The sequence below is a fragment of the Leptonychotes weddellii genome, chromosome 2 (genome assembly GCF_054177405.1).
Source record: "Leptonychotes weddellii isolate Sample4059 chromosome 2, ASM5417740v2, whole genome shotgun sequence".
NCBI classification, from domain to species: Eukaryota; Metazoa; Chordata; class Mammalia; order Carnivora; family Phocidae; genus Leptonychotes; species Leptonychotes weddellii.
Window position 1 is genome coordinate 173941713 of NC_138370.1, and position 19809 is coordinate 173961521.

At 53.1% G+C, this 19809-nt stretch overlaps 1 protein-coding gene across 2 annotated transcripts in view; it reads right to left on the reverse strand.

Annotated features, from left to right (window-relative positions):
- Positions 1-17831, reverse strand: part of CRMP1 (collapsin response mediator protein 1) — a 69352-nt gene extending 51521 nt beyond the window's left edge. The window contains exon 1 of one of the 2 annotated variants that reach the window (XM_081812654.1): positions 17440-17831. In XM_081812654.1, the coding sequence (XP_081668780.1) occupies positions 17440-17820 (381 nt within the window). In that variant the 5' untranslated portion in view covers positions 17821-17831. Of the gene's footprint in view, positions 1-13239; positions 13457-17439 lie in introns of those variants that run through there. The other variant, XM_081812655.1, reaches the window with a different exon arrangement.
- Between the last annotated feature and the right edge of the window lie 1978 nt (positions 17832-19809).

Consider the following 19809-nt stretch of genomic DNA (forward strand, 5'->3'; position numbering starts at 1 on the left):
TCTCCTACAGGACCGGACATTCCTTCATGGCTAGCAGTGCCTGGGGTGATTCATCTCTGGATCCCCAGGGACCAGCCAGGGGTGTTTAGCAAATGTTTGCTGAGCAGCAGGAGAGGTGGTGACAGACAGGAGGAAAGGAGAAAGGGAGGAAGAAGAAGAGAAGGTTTGAAAAGAGGGAGGGAGGGAGAAGGAGAGGAGTGGGAGATGGAGAGGGAGGGAAATGAACAAGAGGGAAGAAAGGGAGGGAGGAAGCGAGGGTGGGGCAAGAAACAGAGAACAGGAGAAAAGAGCAGATGAAAACATCAGAAATCTCTTTTTCTGCCTTTAAAATTCCCTGAAAGCCTAAGCCTGCTGCCTGGGAAGAGAGGATGGTTTAATGCAAAGCCTGCACAACACGGATGATGCTGAAGGAGCCCCTCAGGAGGGGCCCACCTAAACCTTGGTTCTGGGCAGTAATCACATCTCTGCCAAAGGTCCTGTGAGTCAGAGGAGAAGCCCAGGGAAGGGAAGGGCTTGTCTGCAAACCCGCTATCATCTCCCACCCAGCCCCAGCTGGGAGAGAGCTGATGTTGGCAGGACGCCTTCATTCTCTTCACAAACACTAAGTACTATGTAGAGTGGTGCTTACAAAAATTAGCCCTTAAAGTTTCAGACATCCTTACCCATACAGCAGCAAAGTAAACAGTCAGCCTCAGCTAGGAGGGGAGGTCTGGGTCACAGTGAAATTTCTGCATCATTGTCTATCCCTGAGCAAAGCATTAAGCCTCTCTGCATTCTGTTCTCCCACATCCTTGGTAAGAATAAAATCTGTCATCTCCACCGCAAAGTCAGAGGGATGGAAAATCCATTAAGGTCTAGGGAGCCCTGGAAGAAAAGAGAGGTGCTGTGCTAATCAAATAAACACTTACCCTAAAATGACTAGTTTAGCAACCTTGGGTATCTGGAAAATAGCAGAAAACCAAAGCTGTTATTACAGAGACAGGGAAAGACAGTGACTATGTCATCAAGGAGGGGACATTTAAACTGGGTTCTAAAATATGAGAAGTTCAAAGACACCAAGAAAGGGGGAGAAGTGGAGCCTTCCAACAAAATAAATAGTATATACATAGACACAGTGTTCTCAAAGTTCCAACGCAGTAAATAAGGAATGGAAAGTGGAAGCTGTATGCTGTCCGTGGTCCTGAAACCTCATTGAGCATTAGGACAGCAAGGTTTCTCCAAACCCTAGGATGCTGAAGTTGCCTCTCCCTCGTCCAACCTTGTAGTTCTTCACTGCTCTTCTTTCCTGGCTGTTATTTTGTAATCTTTATATTCCCAGAGAACAAAAACAACCATTACCTATGTTTCACAATGTATGTAACTGGTTACTTTAGCACTAGGGCTTAGTACCACCCTTTCAATACTTTTAATTCTCCCACCCCAAGAAGTTGGGGAGAGGGCATGTGGCCCCATGTCCCCTCTCCTACAATCCTTCACTAATACACAATGCTTCACTAATACTCTAAATCAGAGTAATGAAATAACCAGTCACTCCTTGGGAAAATAAAGAATCCCTTCCTCCAAAGAGCTGGCATGGAAATGAGTCTCAAAAAGATCTGGGAAGCCCTGTTTTGATAGAAATGTGTTTGACCATGCATTGAACTTCATTCTCTTAAGACAAAAGAAATGTTAAGGTGAGTTTTAAAAGTAACCAGTCCTTCAGACTCTATGGGCCACTAATGTTGAGGCTTATGTTTACAACCCAAACATTCAACAGGACAGTAGGCGCACCTCATTCATGCATCTACAACTTATAACATGGCACTTGAGCCTAGATGATCCCCAAAATCCATTGGGATTACCTGCTAAAAATTCCAATCCAGGTGCTTCTGTCAAGATTTTCACCTACCAGATGTAGTTTACCGGCCAAGAATTTATGTCACTAAAAAACACCTCCAGATGATCTTGATACGGATCCTCTGGTGGGTTGTGCTATTTGTTTTACAATTCATTCTGCTCCCCTACCCTCGCAGTGCTCCAATGTAGGTGCAGTGCTCTTCTGCTCCACCAGCTGTGGGTACAGTCATGTGACTTGCTTTCACCAACAGAATGAGAGTGGATGTGAGTGCGCCAGCCTGAGCACAAACTTTAAGAGGCAGGTGGGATTCGGCTCGATCTTGACAGTCCACCCTACGCCGTGAAAACAACATGACCCAAAGAGGGAGCCTCCTTCATTCTGAGTCCCAGAAGGAGGGGATATGAGGAGAATGTATGACACAAACAGAAGCCTGAAGATAAATCTAGCTGAGCCCTGCAACGCCTCTGCCACCCACAGACCTATAAGCAGTAAATATTTGGGATTGTAAGTCAGAATTACAAGGTTGTTTGTGATGGGGCATTATTGTATCAAAGTGAACTGATACACCACCAAGACTGTGCTGAGAGCCATCTGAGGGACTTTCTAGCTCAAATATTTCATAATTCCATGACTCAGTTCCTACCTTTACTAACCAGAGCCCCCGTCCTTGCAGATCTCCCATTCGACCTTCCTGCAGCAGCAAGGGCTGCCATACGGTGCATCTGCACATCCTACTTATTCCCAGAAAACCAGCCCATTTGCCTTTGATTTATCTCAGGGGACAGCCTGTCAGCCAGCAGCCCTTTGCCACCTGTCCAGGAAGGCAGCCCTGGAAGTGGCAACAGGCCTGAGACCAGATCTAATTAACACACATTTGTTTTCCGCTTGCATGGGGAGAGAGCACAATGGCATTTTCCTCCTTCATGAAGCAGAAATGGCGGTGGTCCCCATGGATTGCAGGCCTTCTCTGGAAACTCGGGCCCATTTCCATGACAACTGCAGTTTTAACAGCGAGATCTCAGGTCCCATGAGACCAGCAGACAGTCAGGAAATACTCCCTCATGGAGGGAATATCTGGTTTTAAAATAACCCACCTGTAAGATGACCCCAGGAGCGGGCAGGGCCTCCAGAGGAGGGCGCTAGCTACATCTGTGTCTATGTTGAGACCCATTTCTGTGTTGCCTTGTCTCTGCTTTTGACCTCATACAAAGCAATGTAGACAGAAATCCTTTACCTTTAAGGAAATCACATTCTTGAGCGCATACTAAGCGTCAGTTCTGCATTACATGGGTTTTCATTTTTAATTAAGTTACCTGAAGAAGTGGGTATGATAGGGGTGCCTGAGTGGCTCAGTCAGTTGTCTGACTCTTGATTTCGGCTCAGGTCATGATCTCAGGGTCGTGAGATGGAACCCCAGGACAGGATCCACGCTGGGCGTGGAGCCTGCTTAAGATTCTGTCTCTCCCTCTGCCCCTCCCCTTGCTCACACTCTCCCTCAAAAAAAGAAAAAAAAGTAAATAAATAAAATAAAAATAAACAAGAGGTGGGTATGATGGCTACAAGTGAGGAAGCTCAGAGAAGTGAAGTAATTTCTCAAGGTCACACAGCCAGGAGTGGGTGCTGTCAGATTTGAACCTAGTTCCACCTGATACCTACAAAAGGACAGCCCCATTGCCCCTGCGGTGGTTATCCTGCGTTCTCCTCACGATACGTGGCTAACATGTCTGAGCCTCAGTTTCGTCCTCTGCAAAATGGGGACAAGCAAGAACCGACCATATATACCCATTCAACTATTTACCAAGCACAATCCCGATGCCATGCATTCCCCTGCCCTCCTGATAGGGTTGCTGCCATTGTGGCCAGAAGGGAGTAAGGCAGATTAAAGGGCTCCGAAAGTTGCTAAGAGCTCCCTGGCGGGGAGATATTAAATGCAGAGACCTATTCACCCAATAAACACTGGCAATGCCTCCTGTGAGCCAGATGCTTCCACACCCAGTATCTCTTTGACAAAGAGGCGGAGTGGCCTGCTGGTTAAGTCTGTGGGTGCCAAGCAGACTTCCTGAGCTCTGATCGGGCCACACCCTTACTAAGGCTGTGCCCCAGGCAAGTCCTCCTCTGCCTGTGTCAGTTTCCCACCTGTAATGCAGAGAACTCTTCTGAAAGACAAATGAATTAAACACGTGGACAAGCGCTTAGATCTGTGCCTGTTTTTTGTTGTTGTTGTTGTTGTTTTAACCTTTGCAACAGGGGGAGTTAGATCTCATTGAGATGCTCCGGTTCCATCTTCGACTTCTCTCTAAACTCTCACTTCAGACCCAAGTCTTTCCTCCATCTTGTGGCATCTGGTCCAGAAAGTCCTCGCATGCACCTGCTGATTCCCACCTCCCACTGCACTTGTCCCAGGTCAGCCTTCACCACCTGTCCCCCTGCTGCCTGTCTTGTCCCCTCCACATGACAGCCAGTGACCTTTCTGAAACACAAATGCAACCATGTCACCTCTCCTTTAAACCCTTCATCAGCTAGCTTGCCCTCATGCACAGGACAAAGTACACCCTCCTGGGTAATTTCTGGCCTGACCCCACCCCTCCCCCAGCCTTGTGTCCCCACATTCCGCCACTCCCACACACTGGCTCCTAAACTGCAACTTCACACCCCCGTGACTTCCTATGGCCTTCCTGCCAAACCTGCTCTACCCACTGATTTCCAACTCACCCTGTGAGCCACCGTGTCCTGACCCCAGGAACATGTGGTCATCCCTCGCACTTCCCACAGCTCGAGGCGCAAACCTCATGGTTAGCATTGCTTCAAGATGCTTCATCTTCCAGCTCATCTTCGTCTGTCTGTTTCTCCCACGAGGCTGGGAGATCCTTCACGCCAGAGACTACAGCTTATTCCCAAGCAGCTGGGAATTAGCTGCGTGACCTGGGACAAGATACTTAACCTCTGTGTGCTTCAGTCTCCTCATCTGTAAATGGAACTAATCAAAGTTTAACTAATCAACTCACAGGATTCCTAAAAATAATATGTAAAAGCACTTTGTACCCTGCATACGCTGAGTACTGGTCTATGTAGTCCAATATTTTATGCCAAATGTCCTATGTCCACGCATTGAGGAAGCAGGAAAAAGTTTCCATTGCTCTTATCACCTTTTCAAAGGTGTCTGTGACCTAGAAAGTTTTTAAGCCAGTTTGAAAAGTGCCCAATGATTAAAGTTTTATTTTGAATCTATTTTGTTCTGCATGCCCAGAAATAAAGGATAGCAAAAGAGAAAAGAAGAAAATGAAGGAAAAAAAGGAATGAAAAATTCTAACATTGTACCTGGAAAGTGTGCTTGCTCCATGAGGAAGAGAGCACTGGGGCCATTTTGGAAAAGAGAGGGTCCTGGGTAAGGAGAAATGCCTGAGAAATGCCTTCCAGAGCCTCCAGGAATGCCAGTGTGGAAGAAAAGGAGACCTGTGAAAACTCTGGGGGCGAAAGTAGGGCAAGAGGCAGACCCTCAGTCCACACAAACGTGAGCTTTTCAACGGAGCTGCCCAAGAGTAAAGCAGGCTGCTGAGTAAAGTGGTGATCTCCCTGTCACTAGAGGTATGCAAAGGGAGGGTATTTGGAATTCCTGCACTAGAGGAGAGACAGGGAGAAGCAACAGACACCACTTCCTGCCTTCGTAACTACACAAACACTGAAAATTTCATATAACTTAAAAGGTTCCTTTTAACTTTAAGGTTGTATAAATCAAATATTTGCTGAGATATTATTAGGACTTCAGCCCTAAGGGTCTATGAGTATGGGACAAAATACAGGGTAGCATAATCTGGGGACAGGTATAAAATCCAAAACAGCTACCCGTTTGCTCTATGCAATTCTGCATCAGACCCATTGAGCCATTGAGGTCATTCATTATTCAATCAAGGCCTAGGGGATATGTGTGCTATGATGCTCCAGCTTATACAGAAGACCCTTATTGTAAAATCTTGCTTTTCAGTGGGAAATGCAATGAAGCCCATTAATAGATCAGCTCTGTCCTCTCCCTACTGCCAAAGTACCTCTTGGGAGGCCCTTCTTTGAGCTCCAAAAACCCTTCAAGCCACCCTCATCTTCTTCTGGATGGTAACCACCTAAATACGAAATCCACAGATAGGATATTTGTTAAGGAAAGTCAAGTGCAGAAGTGGCTGAAACCTCACTCAGCAAAGCAACACCATTTGCAACCGGGTTTCATTCATCTGCCCACGCAGTATGAAGTCTTTCTGTGAGTCAGCAGCCTGCAAGAGCACACCTGAGAGATGCCAAAGAGAATGAGAGGCTGTCTCAGCCCTCCAGTGTTCAATCGAGTGGACAAACCAAAGTTCTAACGTGGGAGCACTCACAGTTCCCAGCCCCCGGGGGAAGGATCCTCCACGGAGAATGGACACAGCTTATACAAGGGCAAAGGGCTGGAGAGGGTAAGCCTGGTCAGGGAGAATGTTCCAGGTGCCTGGGGCACAGGCCCAAGGAAGGAGTGCTTGCTTTTGTTTTCTAGACCAGCATCTCTATGAAAACACCCTAGATCCCACTCCTTCTCCCAAGCCACCAACCCCAATTCAGAGTGATCTTTTCTCAGAGCAAAGTTAGGATTTCATGTCTGCATCCCTCCAGGGCAACGAATCTCAATCTGTGTTCAGAACACATGTTCAAACAGTATAAAAAATGGCAGCGTTCTTAAAGTAATTAAAGACCTACACAACACCAAGTCCGTCAGCATTCATTAGCATGCCATCCCTACTACCGTGTGACTGCCTGTCTCGGGGCCTTGAATAGCTCACGTCCTTATGCTTCAGCACCAGGGCACTGTCGACGGCCTGGACTCTGCCCTTTTGTACGCTCAAGGGCAAAGTCCTCTTGAGGCTTTCTTTCCAGGGCAGGAGCTTCCTTTGATTCACAAAAAAAAATTGGACTCATTCAACAACACCTCCCTGCTCCACCTGATACATGTTGCTAGAACAATTTGTAGACTTGGTTGCAAAAATATAAATTTTACATGCTGATCAAAATTTAGCAGCACATCTGCAGAGGATTTTTTTAATACACCATTCTGCTCACAGCACATGGGCTGAGAACCACTAGTTGCTAGAATAGCTCACATTTCCTATCTTCCACTAGTGCTTCTTGTAATGGGTTCCTAATCTCCATATCTGGCCCTTGGCTCTCACCCCCCACCCCATACCAATCTGGATTTCCAATTGCCCACTGAGACCCCTCAGCTTAGTGCTCATTCCCAACTTAATTCAACCTAAGAACCAGTGCAGGCCTTTTCTTTCAAACTCACCCCTTATACTTCCGGACCATCTCATCATTAGCTCTAACAGGTGTTTATTAGCCTCTCTTATGTGCCATAACTTTCCTTTTCTTTTTTTTTTTTTTGTAACTTTCACACTTGATCCTCATACCTCCTTTTTTTTTTAAGATTTTTTTTATTTATTTGATTGAGAGAGCACAAGCAGGGGGAACAGCAGAGGGAGAGGGAGAAGCAGGCTCCCCACCAAGCAGGGAGCCTGACTCAGGACTCGATCCCAGGACCCTGAGATCATGACCTGAGCGGAAGGCAGACGTTCAACCATCTGAGCCACCCAGGCACCCTAATCCTCATATCTCCTTAAGGAAGTTTATCATGGGGCTTCTCTCCATTGACTTAGGTCTCATCATGTGACTTGCTGTGACCACATGACTGTGAGCTGTAACTGAGCTCAAGTTCTTAAAGGCATGTCAGGCTGCTACCAGTCTCTTGTGCCTCCCTCCTCGGCTCCTCCAGCCTGAGTCTCAAAGTGAGGAGATACAAGGAACAGACCCGTTGTTCACCAGCATCCAGGGGCAAAGCTATAGCCAATCCAAGGCCCTCATATAGCATCAACAAGAATTAAATGTATGTTGTTGAAAGCCAGATATGGTGGCTGTTTGCTACAGAACACAGCTGACTAATACATCCTTCCCACAATAAGAATAATAGCAACTAACCTACAGAGGATACACCACGAGCAGGTACTAGTCTAGGCATCTGACACACAGTAAGTCATCTTATTCTCAGGAAAAATCCTATGGAGTATTATTATCCCCATTTCACAAATGAGAAAACTGGTGCATAGACAGAATAAAACACTTGCCTGAACTACACAGCGAAGTCAGTGGAACAGTTAGACTCCAAACCCAAACTGTCTGGTTTCAGAATGCACACTCTTCCATGCTGCCTTTATCATACCAGCTTCCCAGTTCATGAACTGCCAGTGGCTTCCTGTTACCCACAGAATAAAGTCAGAGTGTCCTAAACTTGGAACTCTATAAAGAAAAGGAATCCCCGGGTGCCTGGGTGGCTCAGTCAGTTAAGCGTCCAACTCTCAGTTTCGGCTCAGGTCATGATCTCACGATCATGGGATCGAGCCCTGCTTCGGGCTCCACATTCAGTCCAGTGGGCTTGTCCTTTTATCCCTGCTCCTCCCCCTGCTCTCTCTCTCTCTCTCTCTCAAATAAATATATAAAATATTGAAAGAAAAAGAAAGAAAGAAAAGAAAAGGAAAAGAAAAGAAAAGGAATCTGAAGCCCAGGGAAAGGAAGTGACTTGCCTGAGATCAAATATCCCACCTGCATTTGAGCCAGACTTAGAACCTATATGCTATTTCCATCACGTTGGGTACATTCTACATGACCTCCAAAGTGTTATAGAATCCCCCCATACCCACACCCCTTCACGCTTATTTCTCCTTCCTCATGCTGCCCCCCCAATCCATCTGTGTCTAATGCCTCACTCTCTTCTGACCATATTCATTCTCCTGCCCAAGTCTTCCACAGGCTGGTCCACCTGCCTTGCATGCTCGTCCCTTGTGTCCACCAATCAAATCCCTCACCATCTAGCTCGTGCTGCCCCCCACGTCCCAGGAAGCCACCTCCTATAGCTTCCCCCAACACTGAGTCCTCCCCTCCCCAAGCCCCTCTAACACTTGTGCTCTGTCATCCTTAACTGCTTGTGTGTGCACGTTGTCACTTAGGTGGTAAGCTTGTTAGGGTCATGGATCATGAAAAGTTATTTTTAGCTGCCCATCACACGTGCACAATCCCAAGAACAGAACAGACACGCAGTGAACACTTGCCCGCTCACCTGCCCATTCTGAGTTTTCATTTCCTCCGAGAGAGCCTGAGTCTGGAGAAGGGAACGATCATCTGTCAGCCACCGAAATGTGCCAGGCACATTCACATATGTCCTATCAAGTGCGTTCCATGGATTCAGTCATGGCCAAGTTCATCATGAGAAACAGAGATGCAGGGCTAGGTTGGCCCAGCTAGGTTACAGAGGAAGTCCTAACGATATCATTGTTACCCTCTCTGAAACGCTTTTCAAGAATGTAATTTAAACAAAGTAATTTTTCCCCTAAGAATATGGCCTACTTTCCCCTCTCTGGTACTTGACGTTAACTGAGGGTGTCTGCTTCTCTGCCCTGGATGACAGAAGCTCCGAATTGGGTATCAGATAGATGTCCAGGTGCACACCTCCAGTGGCCTGAAACACTGGCAGTTCTGTTCCCAGCTCTTCCTCGATCTTTGGCCCTGGTATTCCAAGATCTCACTATATGCATGACAAATCCCTGGGGGCATCTCAAATCCTTTGTGTTAAAAAAAAGGGAGGGCAAATAAACTGAGTATCTGAACTGAATGGCATCCTCAAGAAGTATAACAGGCCTCACGTGTTTTGCATATTTGCACATTAGAGTAACTAACTAGAGTCTGATGTGAGTTTCACTTACTGATCTCTTTCTTCCCTGCCCATCTTCGCCGTTTGACGGAACTCATGCACGCACACAGACACACACAGATTTCAATCAGATAGTGATTTTCATAGCAGGCAGACCAGCCCTTCTAGCCCCCTCTGCTTGCATCTGGCTCTTTCTTCCTCCACAGGCCACTGCAAGAATTTTTACGTGCCACCAAGTCTCTGTGAACCTGCGCTTACTCTTTGGGACGCAGGGATATCGCTGGCCTGCCTTCCTGATAGGACTGCTGTGAAAACCCAGTGAGAAATCACGGAGGTCATGCTGAATGCTCTAACAGCCTGCAAACCCACAAATGATCAGTCCTCGGGAAGTCCTCCTTTTAATAATAATAATTCTTCACCATTGCGGTGGACACTCTGGTCTCCTCCCATGACTGAGCCCCCTTCGCTGGCTCTGCTGGGAGCCTAGAGCTTCTGCAGGGCCAGGAAGCCATGTGCCTTTGTTTGCTCAGAGCCACGCCCAGGATGTTCTAACACTTAACCACTGCAGTGGGCTCCAGAAACAGCCTCAGCTAAGTTAATCCCTGGCTGTGCCATTAATTTTTTAAAAAGCCACACATGAAAGAGAGCTTTGTAAATATTTTTAAACAATCCTTAGGGGCTGAAGCTAAGTGTTTCTGCAGTTTCCCTCCTCTCTGTCGGGTACTCTGTGATCTCAGGAAAAGGCTGAGGTGGGAAATAAAAGGAAAGATGCCCGATCACAATCAACATGGGTAGAACATTTTCTTAACTCGGCCATGCCCCACCTGGGATGTCCCTCCTTCTCCTCTGCTCAAGTACCCTCTCCCCTATCTCTGGATGCTCTGGCTAAAGTGGGACCTTATCCTGATTGCTCAGATGACAACGCTGAGGCTCACAGTGGGCACAGAGTGACCCAACATGGAGCAGGTGGGATCTTGGGGATGAGCTGAGAGTTGTATCTTGGTCCTTTTCAACCGCCAGGTCCCTCCACGGGCCACACACACCATGGCTACCAAAAACATCCAGGATTTGCTCTCCCTGTACAGAGCAGCTACACTTGAAAGCAGAGGTTCACACAACGCTGACTTTCCTTCATTTTCTCCCGCATGCCACACTCATTTGCCTCTGGGCCTTCCTCCACTCACCTAGGAACCCCCCCTCCTCCCTGCCCTCCTCCCAGGACTAGGGTGGGTGTCCCTGCTATGGTTTCCACCAGCCTCCTGTGTGTCCCTTTAGGACACCCCCCACTCTTGGATGCAATTTCAGGCAGAAATGTTGGTCTTTGCCAAACTCTGGGAAGGCACGTGCAAACCCATCTCAAGCCTGCTGTCCCTAGCACCCAGCACAGTGCTCATTATTAACTTACCTGCTGCGCAAACTAAGGGTGCCGCATTTGGAAAACCACACTTCTAATGGCATTCTGGTTCCTGTCACAACGTGTACATTATCAGGAAAAGATCCTCAGGAAGCTGAGGGTCCTGCAAAGGGGCTCCATCCAAGTCCATCCTCTCTGGTTTGCTGTTTGTTTAAACCACAAGTCTTTCTGGGTGAAGTGGGTTTATGGGGACCAAATGAAACACAAATAAATGCTCATCAAGAGCCTCCCTCCCAGGAACTAAGTATACTTTTCAGCGTCTCCTCCCCACGAACCCATGCTATCGAAGCGGCTAGAACCACGCCATTTGGCTCTCTTTGACACACAGGTTGACTACTGGCTTCGCACAAAGACGAAAGCAGCATCAGCCAGCAGTTCTACTGCCCTTATTCCGCGTCTAACACATACTAAGTGCTTTGCCAGAGTCCTCTTGGATGCACACTGATCCTGGGAAGCGGCCAGTGTGGGCCCATGTGGGATATCAAAGCGCAGACGCTGAGAGGTGGCAGAGCGAGGCTGAGCTCCCAGATCTGTCTGGTACAAAAGCCTGGGCAGCCATCCCCACTCCCTGAGGGTCACAGAGGGGGGCAGGGCAGCTGTTCAAGGCTGGGGTACTGTTCTTACGCACCTGCGCACCTGCCTCAAAGACCATTGGGCAAAACTGCCTTCCTGGAAACCAGGGTCCTGAGAGGGGGACAGACCTGCCATGGGCCACAGCCACAGTGGGACCCAAGGCTCCAGACTCAGCAGTCACTGCATCACCCCCACTCCCATCACTTGCCCTGGTTCCCCTGAGGGTTCAGGGTTAGAGAGTGCCAAGGCAGGGACTTAATCAAACAACCCCCCCCTTTCCTCAACGCACTGCCTTGCCTGGGGCAACCACACCCCTACCACACCTCTTCTGTTGATTATAGGACTGGCCAGTCACACCTTCCTATCTCAGAAGGCAGGAATTATGGATGGGAGAGAGATGGTCTCTACCCTCAGGGATCACACCTCTAGGCAGGAAGTCACCAAAGGTCTGCTGGAGAGACTTGAAGCTGGGCCCAGGAGGAGTTTTCCAAGGGAAGACTCAGCCCACAGTTGGAGAGGAGGCGCAGGGGTGGGGGGCTGGGGGGGCTCTGTCCCAACCTGCCTCTCACTTGTGCCCCAGCCAGTGCTCCAGCCTCTGGGAGATTTAGGATTTATTGAGAAGACTCAAAATAGTATCTGCCCTAAACTGTGCAGGCTAATGGGAAATGTCAGCTCCCTCCTCCCCAAGGCTGCCCTCCTCCTGCAGGTGCCCTGGGGCTCCCGGAGCCAGGATTCTGGATAAATGAGTATGCTGGGTTTCCTGTCCTCAAACCTCAGGTACCATGCTGGAAGATTCTATCACACCCAGAACGCCACCTCCCAGCACCTGGCTACTCCAGCACCCGCCACCAAAGGCCCACAGGCTTCCTCAGCGCCTGTGAGCCACATCCTTCAGGACTGGTTTGGCTGGACTCCGGTACCAGGGAGGGAATGGGGTGCAGGCCAGGTCTCCCCAGAGCTGCGCCCTCAGCCCTCAGCTCCCCACCCAAGACAAAGCAGGGATCCTTTGTTTCCGGCCACACCCAGGGACGGCGGACGGCTCAGCGCCCACCACCCTTCTACCCCCCAGCGTTAACCCTTCCGGGGCCACAGTTGCCAGCGCCGCCCCATTAGGTTTATTTTTAGCTGCGGTGAGGAATGGGAGGGGCACTCCATCATGGCGCTGCCTCTAGGTCCGGGCTTCCACTCCATCAGTAGGGGCGGGGAGTGGGAGGCGGAGGACGCTATTTTTCCTTCCTCCGGCTGGGAAGGAACTCGGCGGCGAGGTCCAAGAGCCCGACGGTGCGGAGGCCAGGCGCAGGACGCTCGGCACTCCCCGCCCCATCCCCGCTCCAGGGCTGGAGGGAGGGGTTCGGCCCCCCGCGCCCCTCCCTCTTTTGTTCAGCTCCGCATCCTCCCTGTCCACGCCATCCTCCGGCACTTCCCGTGGGGTGGGGGGTGGGGGGCGGCAAGGCCGCGGGGAGAGGGACCCGAGGCTCCAGCCCCGCCTAGCCATGCGGGGCTCCCCCCCCCCCCACCACCATTGTCCCCAGAGGCTGGGGGGAGGGGGCTGCAGTGCTGAGATCAGCCCCGCCCCACCCGCCGCCACGCAGGAAGCCTCGGGGGCCGCCCCTGCCGCCCCCCCGCGGATCCCGACCCTGGCGGCGACCACCCCCACCCCACAAAGAACGGCGGGGCGGGGGCGGGGGTCCGGCTTACCGTGATGTGCGGAATGCTCTTCTTGCCCTGGTACGACATGGCCCCGCTGGCGCCCTCGGCCCGGCCGGCGGACCTGTGGGGGCTGTCTTTCGCTCGGCCCGGCTCTCAACCGGTCCCGCTCCCCGCGGGCGCGGTGACAAAGGCCCGGGAGGGCAGAAGAGAGGGACGGAAGCTCGGCGCCCGCGGCTGCCCACGCGCCCGCTGCCCCGGCTGCTCGGCCCGCCCGCCGCCGCCGCTCCGGCTGCCAGCACCGCCCGGCTCGGTGAGGAGGGCGGGAGGAGGAGGGAGAGGCGAGGGCGGGAGGAGGGGGCTACAGACAGACAGCTCCTCCCGGCGGCGCGGAGCCGAGCCCGATTCGCCCCTGTCGGCTCGAACCAGGAAGCTCTTCCCTTCCGATCCCCCCCCCACTCCGCCCCCCGCCCCCCGAACCGCCCAGCCCTGCCGACCCCCGCCCCGCGCACACGCCCTCGGCTGCGCCCCGGCCTCGCTCTCCCGACTGGGAGGGTCTGGTTTTCAGGGTGCTTTTAAATGCCAGAGACGGCCTTGGGCTGCGCGGGCAAGGCCCCGCGGCGGCGCCACAGGTGTGCGGCCGCGCATCTGCGGGCCTCCCCGGAACAGCTGCGCTGGGGAGGGAGCGTGGGGCGGGCGCCGAGGACCCGCCGGAGCTGCTTGAGCGTTCGGCGGCCCTCCGGACCCGGCCCAACGACTGCCCCAGCCCTCTCCTGCCTCTCTTGCTGCATGCAGCCTCCGTTCGTCTGTTTGTCCATCCGCTCTGCACACTCCCTGAATAGATCAAGCGCTTCTCCATCTCCAGGGACTCCAAGCCTTTATTCAAGCTGTACCCTCTTCCTTAATATCTAACCCCAGACAAAAGGTTACCCATCTCCCAGACTCATCGTCAAGGGCCTCTCCATAAAGCCGTTCCTGCCAGGCTCCCAACTCCCATCATTGAATCAGCCTCCCGGAGGGCTCAGCAGGAGCCTTACTGCCAGGCCAAGGGAGTGCAGCAGGGATGAGAGAGACAAGGCCCTAACCTAATTAGTGGCTGACCTGCTCTACCTCCTGCAGCAGCTTCTCATCACACAGCAGCCTGGCCCTGGAGCCGCCAGGTCACCCCCACAGTCTGGCTTACCAGTGATTGTTTGGAGGGCCAGACCACTGGTGCTAAGGTCCCCATAGACCCCAGGAGAGGCACCATGCTGCTCTGGGGAGAGGTGGGCAGGAAGCCAGGGCATAGCTTGATAAACCTCTTGACAGGAAAGGAGAAAAGAGGGAAGGGGGAAAGGGGAGTCCTAGCAAGCCCCCACAACCCCAGACAGGTGCCCCAAATCTCCAGACAGAATAAAATGTTAACCTCTGCCATTCACTTTCTGCCTGCAAAATACAAACTAGCAGTATCTTTTAAAAGACCCATCTTCTTTACTTTCAAGTTGCCACCCAGAGGGAGGGTGTGCTAGGGCTGGTAAAGCACCCCGCTACACAGGCTGAGGCCTGAAGCTCTTCCCTCCACAGCCACCTAGAGGCCAGTCACCCACACCAGGACAGGAGGCCAGAGATATCTTGGCCTTGGAACAGATGCGGGGTTGTAGATTAACAAAAGAGAAGCAACTTAGTATTCCAGGAACACTAGGCCATCATTTTCCCATTTTGCAGGTGGAAAGTTGGGGCTTACAGAAATAAAATGGTATCTCAGGTGCAAAGTGCATTAGCTACAGCATAACAGTTTCTGGAAGCCAGGTTCCCGCACACCTTATCGAGAGCTCATTCTCCACTCATTCTTTCAGTCTGTCCTCTGGACTCTGAGCTGGGTCTTAAATTCTTGTTGATGACCAGAATTTGCAGGCCTCCGTTCCCATGTTGCCTACATTGCCTTCCTCAGCGTTGTTAAGTCCTAGGTTCCACGCACCAGGACGTCCCCAGGGGTCAGTCTGGACAGGGAAGCTCCAGAGGGGGGACAAGACCACGTGTGTATCGGGGGGAGGGGCACCGGTTCGCGATTGGCCAAACAGATCGCTGCTCCCAAGCCGACTTCCCGGGTACAAAGCGCCGCAGTCGCTGGGCCTCGGGCCTCAGCAAACGCTGCGCCTGCGCCGCAGAAACTCCTCCTCCCTCCCAAGGAGAGAGCTTTCTGGGCGGGGGGAGGACCTCGGGCCCCTGTACCCTCTGCAAAGCACTGGAGCCGCGAAGCCCGCCCCGGAACCCGAGTCCCGTGGCCGCTTGGTCCGCAGAAAGTAAAACGCTTCCCTTAGGGAGACCGTGAGCCCCTGGGCTCCGCAGTCCCAAACCTCGAGGACTTCTGGAGCCCTAGGCGCGCCGGAGGGCGCCGCCTTTTGTCCAGTCCCCGAGAAGCCATGGAGAAACGGAAGAGAGGGCCAGAGGGGGAGAGAGAGGAGTGGAAGAGGTGAAGCGACCACCATCCCCAAATGCCTAGGCGCGTCTGCGGAGCCGGCCCAGGCAGAACCTGGGGGCGATGCTGGCGCTGGTGACACTGACCACGGACGCACTTGCAGACAGCTTCCGGACGTGCACAAAGCGCTCTCGTCTCCCTGATACTCCACCACGCCTTGTGGGTGGCTGGGAGAAAAACGCCATCCCCATTTCACAGGTGGAGAAGCTGAGGTTCAAGAGGACGAAGTGCCTTGGTTGGAAACCAGGGTTTCCCGGTACAGACCCTGACTTCAGGATCCGCAGCTCTGAAGCCTCCCGCTCGGGCTCAGAAGTCTGGATCCCAAACAAGGTCGGCCACCAGGGAAGGAGGTGGTGAGGGGAAAATAAGAAGGGGTAGAGGAAAGGAGATGACTCTCTCGATACCTCCCTCCCTTGCCCCCACCCCATCATTGTAGACCTCCCCTCTTCAGGGCGCCGAATTCAGGACCATGGAGAGTTCTCGAGCAAAGGGACAGGAAGCGGAGAGCGAGAGAATGGGAGCCGCAGGAGACCCGGTACTGCGTCCTTGCAGCCGCAGGCTGGCGCAGCCCCCACTCCTCCAGGAAGCCCTCCCAGATTTCTGTCTGAATCGAGATCGGCTTCCTCCCGCTCACTTTATGCCTCTCACAGTATTTAAGGGGAGAAGGGCTAATAAAAAATGATAGTAAAATTCAACAACGAACATTTATTGAATGCTCACTGCTTACCAGCATTAGCTGATTTAATTCTCACAATGAATCTGTCACCCACCCTGGCCTGGGGTGGGGCCAGCGTGCTGAGCTGGGACCCCAGCGCCTACCGCGGGTCTGGGACCTGAGCAGTGCTCAGACTTCGAGTTCTGGGCTAAGCTGACAGCCCGCTGGCCCTCGGGTGTTCCAACTTCCGTTGCCCTGGCATCTGGTCCCGACCCTCACACATACATCCCAAAGCTGTGCTGTCTACCCATCCATCTTCCTCCAATTCCCTGACAACCGCTAGCTTAAGGAAGAAGAGCCATAGGGCCCAGGGCCTGGCATTCCCTCTCCCTAATGCTCCTTCACCTTAGGAGGGTAAAAACCTCCAAGTCTAGGAAGCTAGAGACCGGGGTTCAAATCTCCAACTTGCTCTGTGAAGAGAGCAGAGTGGCATCGTGCTGTGGGACTCAGGAGCATCCCCTGAAGATGTCGGTGCTTGGGGGTAGCAGTTTCTAGTGCTAGCTGCCCGACTCATCTAAATCGTTAACCAAATCTTTCCCCCAAGCATAGAGGGAGCACACACGAAAGGTTCCTTTCAGCATTAACCTGTGTGACCACAGGCGTTTCACTGAACCTTTTCCAGAGTCTGGAACACAGTAGGTGCTTCATAATCACTAGTGAGTGAGTGAATAAATGAATGCACGAATGCGGAAAAGAGCTCCCCTTCTTTTCCCATAAGGCAGGGAATGGGGATCCTTGGATTAACTTCACCCCAGAGGTCCCCTCGCGTTTTAAGGGTCCATGTGGCGGCTGTAGCCAACTTACTTTCCTTCTCAGAGCCTTGCTCTCCCTTCCTGCAGAAGAGGAGCGGGGGGCTGGATTTCGAAGGACCCTTTGGAGTCTCACGGGCTGGGCTGGCCAACCCCGACCAAATCGTACCACCTCTCCGACCCTCCAGTGTGACGGAGGGGGGGAGGGGGGCTTCCGTGGCCCTCTCAAGCCCGGTGGCAGCGGCCCAGGCACTCCGCTCAGGCGGCTCCACGCCCAGCTGCCCCGAGGGCCCCGCCCCCCGTCCGGTCCGCGCGCGTCCCGAGGGTACCTGGCCATTGTCCCGGCCGAGTGGCAGGTCACGGGGCGCAGGGCAACGGATGCGCAGCGCGGGTGGTCGCTCCTCGCGCTCGCCCGGCGAGCTGACCGCCGAGCCCGAGAGCTCACTCACGTCGCTGGCCGTGTCCTCGCTACCGCCGGGCCCCGGCAGGCCGACGGCGTCGGGCCGGCCAGCACTGCGAGGCGTGCGAGCCGAGCCGCGGCGGCCCACGCTGTACGCGTCGAAGTCGATGGTCTTGTTCTCGTAAGCGCCCTCCACCGCGGCGAACATGCCGCCGTACTTCTGGCGCGGCGTCTGCGCCGCGCTACCCGGCCGCGCCAGGTACACGGGCAGGTCGTCCTCCGTGTTCCACGCGCGCCGCCGGTCCGCCATGCCGGTCCAAGGCCGGCAGCCCACCCGCGCTCCCGCCCGCTCGCGGCCCTGGCCACCGCCGTGCGCCACGCTCCGCGCTCGCTGCGGGCCCGCGGCGGCCCAGGAGCGACTGCGGCCCGGGGAGGGGCGGGGCGCGCGGCGGGGCGGGGCCGGGGCGGGGTCGGGGCGGGGCCTCCGGGCGGCTGTAGGCGAGCGCAGCGGCCGGCTACAAAGGACCGGGGGGGCGGGGACCGCGGCGGGGGCGGGGAGGGACGGTGACGTGCCCGAGCCGCAGCGCCGAGGGCGGGCAGACGAACCGCAGTGCCCTCGCCGCAGCCCCACTCCCCGCCCCCAGGCCGAGCGCAGAGCGGGAGGAGAGCGAGGGGCGGGAGCCTGGAGTATGCACACACACTCGCGTGCGCACACTTACACACTCCCCAGGCACACACAGGTTCGTACCAGGACACCAGACAATTACGCCATAAAACACGGGAGAAATGCACAAACATGCTGGCACGCACACACACACACACACACACACACACACGGGAGTCGATTACACTCAGGCTTCCCAGTCACACACAGGCTCATTCAGTCACATCTTAGACATTTTTGCACACACGTACAAGCTTGTACATATTACGAGCCAATTACACACACCCACACCAGAAATTCTCATAGGCACCCAACCCCACCAACCCAGCATCACACCGAAATTAATCGCACAACCGGAGAAACACTCACACATTGGACACAGCATTCATTCACTCTACAGTGTTATATTGAGTGCCCGCTGGTGCCTAGCACGTTGTGGGTGCTGGAGATGGCTCTATGAACAAAATACACCAAGTCCTGCCCTCTGGGAGCTGACACTCTAAGGAGGGAGGAAGCAAACAGAGGCATAATGTTCCAGGTGGTGCTAAGTGCTAGGAAAGATGAAACGGAAGACAAGAGGGACATGCCACGACCACATTCACTCAGGCAGACAAGAGAAATACACTCCTGCACGCCAACGAATGACTCACACACATGCACGATGCTCACTCCTACAACACCCACACAACAAAGAGACTGTCACACACTCACACCAAAGGCAAACTCACAAGGTGACTCCACACAGGTGCACTGGTAAACCCAGTCAGGACACCCACACAGAAATCCACCCTGGAAATAAGGAAAGTCTGAAGCTTAAAAATAGGAACGCTCCAGAGAAAGACACACAGAGAGGTAGATGAACACATACGAACACATACACACCCGTCAGTCACCCAGACAAATATTCCCCATTCTAGAGTCACCTCCCACAACCCCTAGTACAGCCTACCCTTAATGTGCCAGGAGCTTGCAGTCAAGGGTCCCAGGCTTCTTCTGACTTGGGCCAGGTGGAAGGCATGAAGGCCTGGGGGTCATTCTTCTGGGGGTTCCCTCAATGCTTCTTCAAGGCCAGGCTCCATATGCCTCCCCTAGACACCATCCTTCATTTCTCCATGATTATTATCAGGCCGAGGATCCTGAGAGTCTCCGGGGATCTGGCGATCCCAGCTGCTCTTTCTGGACGGATGGAATCACCAGCTGCCAACCCTCTCTGCTGGCGAGTCCAGACAGGCAGCATTTGGGACTAGGAAGGGAGCCTGAGTGCCTGGCCTTGCACCCTCAGCCCTCCCTATTCTGGGAACTGTCCCTTCAGCACCGGGTCCCACCAGTTCTGGGGTCCCAGACAGAGAGCCAGATTCACATTCTCGTTCTTGTGACTGCTGGAACCCAGGGGCTGATGACGCCAGGGATACTGACTTCATGGTAGCTGACACCTCGCTGTATTTACTATCTTTCAATGCTGGAATAAACTGCCCATTGGGCAGATGAGGAAACAAGAGAGGAGCAGTGAAACAGATGCCTAGTGCCTCATATCTTATTGCTGCTCAGCCAGGCCTGGAACTCGGTGGGCATTTAGCGGGTCCCTTTCCTGTGCTGGGAATATCGCGATGAATATTTATAAAGCTCCTTCAAGAA